General features: G+C 42.7%; 1 protein-coding gene across 1 annotated transcript; it reads right to left on the bottom strand.

The window, feature by feature from the left end:
• Positions 1-4775: 4775 nt before the first annotated feature.
• Positions 4776-8259, bottom strand: NGRN (neugrin, neurite outgrowth associated). Its single transcript, XM_063445652.1, has 3 exons — positions 8059-8259; positions 6519-6629; positions 4776-5483 (listed from the first exon to the last, which is right to left on the bottom strand). The coding sequence occupies exons 1-3, from the start codon at positions 8238-8240 to the stop codon at positions 4841-4843; spliced, it is 936 nt and encodes a 311-aa protein (XP_063301722.1). The 5' UTR covers positions 8241-8259; the 3' UTR covers positions 4776-4840.
• Between the last annotated feature and the right edge of the window lie 915 nt (positions 8260-9174).

The raw sequence follows: 9174 nt of genomic DNA, 5'->3' as shown, positions 1-9174 counted from the left end.
ACCTAAAACTATATACACCCGTTTTGGTTAGCCACACTGCCCAAGCACCACATATAGCGAGCTAGAGGACCGAATTTACACAGGCGCCTCTTAGTCGATTACTATCAAAAATCTAGTGGGTTCCAAATTTACACGCCTTCCCACTTAGCCAAGATAGGTTGAGAGCTAGCGAACCGAATTTACACAGGCGCCGCTTAGTCTCCCGGTCCCTCCGACCTAGCGAACGTAATATACACCCTAGAACGCTAGTCTAGACAAGACACCGGTGTCCGGCTAGGGCTATTTACACAGGACCCCGCCTGACTAACCAAATCAAACGGTCTTACTAAAGAGCGTTCGATTGAGCGGTGCGCCTTCGCTCCTTCCCTCCGACAGAGGGGGCAGATTCCATACACAGATTTAAACCCCTTTTGGGCCTACCGCACAATCGGTATACCCCTAGTGGGTCTGCCGTCTAAAACAGCAGTTGTCTTACCTCCTCGTTCCTGAACCTGAGTTCACACTCATCGACGGGGACACCCCAGCACTTCTTACGTAGAGGCCGATGATCTCCTGGACAACAGACCAGTGGCGCCGAGACAAAGGGAGGTCCACGCAGAAGTTCAGGGGTGCAGCCGTAGAGAACGTGGGCAAAGATAGACCGCCTCACGCCTCTGCCTCTCAGCTACAGTTGAACGATGAGCTTCCCGGCCAATGCACCAAATGATACCGGAGAAACTGACGGAAGCAAAGCACAGAGAGATGGACACAGGTTTCTTCAGGAAGGAAGAGATTCTTTATTGAATCACCGATCGGGACTCAGAGGGACTAATGTCACCAAAATACAGCAAGTTCTGAGCCCCGGACAATAGTGCAGGCTCCTTATATAAGCACATAACTCCTCCCATATTAAGCTCCACCCGCACATTCTCTTGACCAATCAATACAAATAAGAATTAACTTCCTGCTTGACCGCATGGCCTGTCCAGCACAATGGAGGAGGGGAATACTATATCCTGTATTCTTGCACATGCTCCGTACACTACTGATCGTATCTTGCCTCGTGCAACCAACTGATTGATACGTCAGCATATGCACGTACACATGCCACGTGGTAATCTCGGCCTACTAAATTTATTTTTACCGAGATTCCACCACAATAGTTGTGCCTATAGGTGGATTTGACCAAGTCAGCCACTGTAGCCTACATTTTACAGATAGAAAATCCGAAAAGGAGTGTGGAAGGATTTATAGGGGGTGTGCCAGTGATTCAATTGTCCAGTATACAATGTCACCTCGTATTATTTCCCATGATCTCTTATGCCTTATTATCGCATATTCCATCCTTTGATCTCATACCATGTAATTTTATGCGTAGTGGTATATAAATGTACAGTGATAGTTGTCAGAGTTTTGCAGTGCTAGACTCTAACTTTACGATTTTCTAATCAACTCTATGCACACAAACATTGACCCCAAGAGACATTATGCCGGTTCAACACCATAAACCTAAAATGTACAAGCTGTGCCTGGAGGGGGGTTGGAGAATTTCTACAAATCAGGTCTGATTCCCTTAAATTGGCAATTACCATTTAAATGTCCTACAATTCAGTGTATAGTGGATAACATAGAAACATAGAATGTGATGGCAGTTAAGAACCATTCAGCCAATCTAGTCTGCCCAATTTTCAAAATACTTTCATTAGTCCCTGGCCTTATCTTATAGTTAGGATAGCCTTATGCCTATCCCAAGCATGCTTAAACTCCTTCACTGTGTTAACCTCTACAACTTTAGCTGGAAGGCCATTCCATGTATCCACTCAGTCCAGTCTTTCCTCCAAACTATACATGTTAAGATCCTTTAAAGGGACACTCCAGGCACCCAGACCACTTCTGCCCATTGGAGTGGTCTGGGTGCCAACTCCCACTACTCTTAATCCTGCAAGTGTAATTATTGTAGTTTTTTTTATAAACTGCAATAATTACCTTGCAGGGTTAACTCCACCTCTAGTGGCTGTCTACTAGACAGCCACTAGAGGTCACTTCCTGACTCATAGCACAGATTATCTGTGCTAGAGCATCGCTGGACGTCCTCACGCTGTGTGAGGACCTCCAGCGTTGCTCTTTTCCTCATAGGAAAGCATTGAAAAGCATTTTCAATGCTTTCCTATGGGGAGACCTAATGCGCATGCACGGCATTGCCGCGCATACGCATTAGGTCTCCTCGGCCGGTGGGCGGGATCAGTCTCGCCCACCCGCCGACGGAATCAGAAGGAGGAGCAGCGCAGAGGAGGAGACAGCGACGAGGGACATCGCCGCTGCCTCAGGTAAGTGACTGAAGGGGTTTTCACCCCTTCAGTAACTGGGGATTGGGGGGTGGGAGGGAGAGGGAACCTGCAGTGCCAGGAAAATTGATTGTTTTCCTGGCACTGGAGTTTCCCTTTAAGCTTTCCTTGTAAGTTTTATCCTGCAATCCATGAACCAGTTTAGTAGCCCTTCCCCGAACTTTTTTCCAAAGTATCAATATCCTTCTGGAGATATGGTCTCCAGTACTGCGTACAATACTCCAAGTGAGGTCTCACCAGTGTTCTGTACAATGGCATGAGCACTTCCCTCTTTCTACTGCTAATACCTCTCTTTGAATATACTCCATTGACTACAACCCTCTGTTGCCTGTCACTCAGCCACTGTTTTACCCATTCAACAATATTGGAATCCAAACAAAGATTGCAGTTTATTGATAAGCCTTCTATTTTCGACAGTGTCAAAGCCTTACTAAAAATCTAGGTAAGCAATGTCTACTGCACCACCCTGAACTATTATTTTAGTTACCCAATCAAAAAAATCAATAAGATTAGTTTGGCATGACCTCCATGAAGTAAACCCATGTTGTCTCTGATCTTGAAATCCCTGTGATTTTAGATGTCCAACAATCCTATCCTTTAATATGGTTTCCATTGCTTTGCCCACTACTGAAGTAAGGCTTACTGGTCTATATTTGCCTGACTCCTTCCTACTACCGTTCTTGTGAATGGGCACAACATTCACTAATTTCCAATCTTCTGGACTCCATTTAAATTGCTCCAGTCTGATAATGACTGCCTGTAATGTGAATTGTACATTACATATATATATATGCATTCACACATATACACACACTGATCAGCCACAATATTAAAGGAACACTGTAGTGTCAGGAATACAAATAAGTATTCCTGACACTATCAGTCTAAAAATGGCATTTAGGTCCCCGGTCCCTCTATCAGCAAAGTAAAAGGTGAGTTTACTTACCTTTTTTCCAGCCCCACGCGGTCTCCTTGTGGCTGGCCCCGCCCCCTCCTTGGCTGAGATTGTCAAATTTGATGATCTCGGCAAATCCGAAAGCTATTGCACGTGCAGCAAAATGCTGCGCCAATGGGCATCTCCTCGAAGAGATGCATTGAATCGATGCATCTCTAGGGGAGCGTTCAGCGTCTCCGCTTAACGTCAGTGCTGCAGACATGTCAGAGTGCCCATGATGACCCCAGTCTACCACCAAAAGAGCCTTCAATGAGGATTTGAGTGTCAGAACTGGACCATGGAAGGAAGCTGCCTGGTCTGATAAATAATTTTTTTTTTTTTAGGTCAGGTGGATGGCCAATTGCATGTGCTTAGTTTACCTGGGGAAAAGATGGCAGCAGGATGCTTTATGGGAAGAAGGAAGGCCAGCAAAGACAGTGTTATGCTCTGGGCAATGTTCTGCTGGGAAACCATGATTAGGCAGGTGGACCCTCCATAGACTTAAGCATTGTATCTCGCGCATGTGAGTACAGCACCGACATGGGCTCCTGGCAGATGAAGCTCCAGGAGCTGAAGAGGGTTCCCCAAATGGAGATGCCAGCAGCCATGAGGAAAAGCTTCAGGGAAGTAAAACTTACCTTCACCTTGCACCCCTGAATGACCACACAGCGCATTTTATTTGTAAGGAAGGAAAAGAACTCAAAATAGATTCACGTATCAGTACTGATTGTTAAATCCCTCATATGTGCAATATCTAAATACATTTTTGGTAGTTAACGTTAACCCCAATATCAACACCCCCCTCAATCCTACCCCTATGCTTACACTAACCAAACACTTACCCTAACCCTATCCCAAACCCTAAAACAACCTTAACCCAAAGCCTACACCAAAACTTATTCTCTCTGCTAATATCTGTTCTAAAAATCAGCAGAGGGATTTGCAAGATAAAACTGTGGAAATCTCCCTCTCATGCTGCTGTCTCTGACGATTACACTGTAATCAGTGCTGAACAGTTAGCAAAGGCTGTTACCGCGGCTGTCACAGTCGGCAGAAGGGGTATCCCATGGACAGCGTTCCGCAAAAGAATCACTGCGGTTAAGTGCAATCGCTCAGCTGTGAGGATTCAAATAAATTTAAAGGGCTGTATGCAACACACACACACTGAGTGCTGCATACAGCTCATTGTGAGTTTAGGACCACTCTATATGGCCCTAGCTGACATAGGGGAGCCATAGGTATTGATTATGACCTGAGTATCCCTGGTTTGAGCAGAGATTTAACCAAGCTCACACCAGAATTACTTGCCGTCATGTCCTAACCTCGTTAAAGCCCAGGCTTTGCGAATACAATGACACATGCTAACATCGTTAAAGAATTAAAATAAAAACACAATTTCCACTGCATATGAACAATGCAAATTGACAAATCCAGTAGTGAAAGACCATAGTAAAATGAGAATTACTACACATTTTCTATGTTTCTATATTAAAAATAATTCAGTACATACATGTTTATTTTTTTTTTTTTATTTAATTATTTTTATTCCTGGATATATGCAGGTAAATGTCCCATTCCGTGATCATATCCTATAAAGAAAATTTCCATTGCTGTCAAAAAACTCTCTTCCTTGTTGTACAACTTGCATTTGGTTTTTAATGCCACTTTCAGCCAACTCTTCAAGTTCATGGTCACTTAACACTTCACCATCCCATTCTTCATCAAGGTTCTCCTGCTCCTCATCAAAAACATTCACCAGGTCTGACTTTGGATTGTCAGCAATTGTCACAGTCATGTTGGACATAGCAGGGATCATGCCAGGCTTATTTATATATGATTGTTGTGTACGGAGCTGTAAATTTTCCTTTCTTACATGTACAATTGTGCCCTCTCCCCTCAAAGCTATTGCTGAAGACGGTGAGGTTTCTGAGGGAGGAATAAGATGATGTTTTGGGGTCCTAACTTGCTTGCTGCTGAGTCCTGATGACAAAAGTTGTACTGCCGAATCTTTTGCAGCTGGAGCCAGATGTAACACGTCCTTTCTGGATTCCTGATGGACACTTGGCCCTAATAGTTTAGATACTTTAACATCTTGTTTTAATTTTCGTTTTTCAGGTGGAGAAAAATTTGATCTCAGAACCCTCCGGATAACATCTACACTGACATTAAACCCTTCCGCCAAACGAGGCACTGTCCATTCCTCTGGAAAATTCTGCTTTAAATACCTAAAGCAGGAAAATAAAGAGAAACCAAATCACCAAACACACACTATGATGTTATTAAATATATCAGAAAGCTTTCACAAAATACAGCAGGCCGCTTACTGATTACAGGTATTCTCAATATTATTAAACATTTTTAATGTGACAAAGCTTTGCTCACAAGTGTGAGCCTCTGCCCCATAGGGGCATTTTATTATTATACATATACACATACATACATTTTCTTTTTAAAATATGACAGACATTCAATGAAATATCATTCAAATTCTAAATGTAAATATATGATTTTACTAATCAAATGCAGCTAAAGAAGAAGAACTCAAAAAAGATTCTAATTGTTAAGTGCCTCATATGTCTAGGATCTAAATTAATTGTTGGTAGTTAACACTAACTCTATAGCAACCTTACTACTAACTACACACCAACCCTAACCCCAACTCTAATTTTTACACTAAATCCCAAAACAGCATTAACCCTAACTCAGTGAAGGAATATCTCCCTCTCATGATGCAGCTTCGTCATGCCAATCACACAAAGATTGATGCTGGGCAGTTGGCAGCGCTGATCACCATCAGTAAACGGGAATGCAGGGAGACCCTGTTCCTGTCAAAGCATGGAGGTTGCCTTCAGTTTGGGGGCAGGCAGAGATATACAGTGGCTGAGCACCATCACTCAGTCACGCTAATTAAAATGAATTTGAAGGGTTGTGTGCAGTTCTCCGTTTGAGTGCTGCATAAAACTTACTTATTACTCTGGGGTTACTAAATATGGCCCAAGATGACAAAGAAGAGTCGCAGGTATACTTAAGTCTTTCTGATCTGAGGAGAGATTTAACCCTACTTACACCAGAAGTACAGGACGTTTCATGCTGTCCTAACGTTGTTTAAGCATACTCTGTGGAGGATGGCATGGATCATCCTAATGACATTAAGGGATTAATTGAAATCCCTTTTTCAGTGTGTGCAAAGTACATGGTGGCATCTGCATGTGTGTATGCACTTGGGAACCACTGATTTTGCACGTTTTTTTTTTTTTTACCTGATTTGTTGTATTGCATTCCAAGACAGGATCCTCTCAGGTGGGCCACGAGGTTCAAACTCTTTTTTAATTTTTTGTAACTTTATAGCCTTCTGCTGTCTTTTGAGTGCTCTGGGAAAGAAAAGGTAACAAGTTCATGGATGCATACAGACTCAAGACAAGAAAACACAAATGCATATTTTTTTTAAATCTATTGCTGAGGATTCTAAAAATGAAAGAAAGCCAAACAAACCAGACTTAATAATAATTGGTAAGCACACAATAGTTAAAGGAACACTACATGTACCATAACCACTATAATGGTGCGCTGCCCCTTCCCCCTTTGTATGGAGACAGTAGTTCTGGCGACCAACCAATTTTAATGGAGTCAAACCATATTTTAAATCAATGCTTTTTTTTCCCTGGATCCGCCTTGCGCTGTTCCCCACCTCCAGTACCAGAGATACTGCATTGCAGTGATTAGCTCAGGAGAGCTAACACAATTTCTTAGGAACTTGTGATTCTTGTTAAAGCAGCATTGTTACTTTATAAAAAAAATTTTTTAAAATAAAAATCTATTTTTTTTCTTTGAAATTCCAACAAGGTATGGACTACTTTGCCTCATGTAGGTAACTAATTTTAGCACATACTGATATTTCCCATCGGTTATCACTGATGACAGCTGATGGGAATATGCATCTTCCCACGTTATTCCTATAACACGTTCTTGCGCTTGCATCATTAGAGCCATGGAAGATCCATAAACCTGTCTTGCGGGATCTTCAATAGACTCTAATGTTGTATTCTTTAGGATGCGCAAAACCACACAACTGAGTTCTCCTGCACAGTTAAACCACCAGAAGCTGAGACAAGATAGTGGCAGCATTAAGTTGAAAGTACATGAGGTAAGTATAATTTCTTAACACCATGACAACAACTATAATGCTCGGTTTTCAAAAGGTTTAAAAAACTGAGCCGTGTTTCCAGACAAATGCAGTGTGATCCCTCTTCACAGTATCGCTTAAGCATAAGTATCCCTTCTGCATTAGCATTATAATTTCCGTACGTGCCTGAATGGCATTTGTTGGATGGGAATGTTAGCTCACATTTTCCGCCACTGAATTTCATGCAAATAAGAAAAAAAGAATGCATGTATCTAATGTAGAAGGAGAATTTCTGCTTTAGCAATAACTGTGAAGATGGGGGTACAGTCTGGACTGATGGGACCCTGCGACATTTGTAAATGGAGTGACTCTTAACAGTATGATGGCACCACACATTCCTGGCCTCACAAGTAGTGGTTATGGTACTTAGAGTTCCGCTTTAACTACTCCACGGTCAGGGCACCACCAGGGTGTCTTCATAACACGGTCAGGGTTATATAATAAACACCAAATTGTAGTGAATAGTGAGCTGAAATCTGGAAAACAAACATAGTTCATATGGTTAGCCTAATAGCTTGGCTGTGTTTTCTTTTGACTTTTGCAATGCGCAGTTTAATGAATAGCCCTGGCTGTCAGTTAAAGGACCAGCTGCCATGCCCAGGTAGTGGTGATGGTACCTCTTTATGTCCTCTATGTCATCCTCCTCGGACTGGAAGCCAGTCTCGGCAGGATGGTCATCCCATGAGAGTGAGGAGTAACACCGTCCGCTGCCAGTCACTAAGCGGCCGGTCAGAGCGGACACGGAATGGGTTATGAGAGCCCGCAGCCGCCATACAGACGTGAGACCAGCAGCAGCCATCTGATCGCACTTTCTGCAGCTCGATTGATCTGGTCTGGAGCGTTCCTCACACGTGCTCCGGGATCTCTGTGATCGATTACTATCCCTGTGCTACAGAGCTGTCAGTCCCTGTGCTGTGTCACCACCTTGTATTCTTATAGTCTGTCTCTATTGAACAATAATAATAATAAACAGCCAATCACACAGGGTCAATCACCAAGTATGGAAAGTGAGAAGAGTTTATTTATTCCAAGCAGGATTAAGCATGACATACCTCTCAAGGGTCCCTTATTTAGGGAGTGCAGTCAGTATTGGGGCCAAAACCCCTGTCCCTCTTATTCTATCCTAAAGCCCTCTTTTGTAGGAGCTCCATATTGTTGGTGTGTCTGAATGAATGACAGAGCTCAGCAGAAATAATACTGTAATGTGTTTTTAAATGACAATAAATGTGTTTAGAATTCATATGTAATGAATGTTTTAGTTGCATACCTTATTAGTAAGGCAGCTAAATTTCTCATAACAGGCCGTCCATCACCACACATATAAAATTAAAGTGTACTTCTTTATCCATTTGAAATGTTGGGGGTATGTAAATATAAGGTGACAATAGGCAGTTGCCAAGGGCCCAGGGATTAGACAGGGCGCTGGTACTATGAATTTGCTTGGTCCCATTAATTCTCACCATGTGAAGAATGTTGGGGGTTGAGACCCAAACAGATAAGCTGCCTAGGACCCCATGGGATCTTAATCCTTCTCTGTATCTGTTTCTAGTCTAGCTTTTTCTACCTTGTGTAGCCAGCAGTGGTCGTGTTGAACTCAAGCAGGTTAGGTCATGTGTAATGGAAAGGAAACTAAATAAACAAACTGGCCAGATAAACACACAGAGACACTTGGGTTTTGAGGGGTTAAAGGATTGAAGACTAGAAGAGAGTCTGACAGGGAGAGGCAGGCAGGT

This window comes from Pelobates fuscus, chromosome 3 (genome assembly GCF_036172605.1).
Source record: "Pelobates fuscus isolate aPelFus1 chromosome 3, aPelFus1.pri, whole genome shotgun sequence".
NCBI lineage: Eukaryota > Metazoa > Chordata > Amphibia > Anura > Pelobatidae > Pelobates > Pelobates fuscus.
Note: the sequence above shows the minus strand (reverse complement) of the source record. Positions and strands in the feature narration are given on the sequence as shown.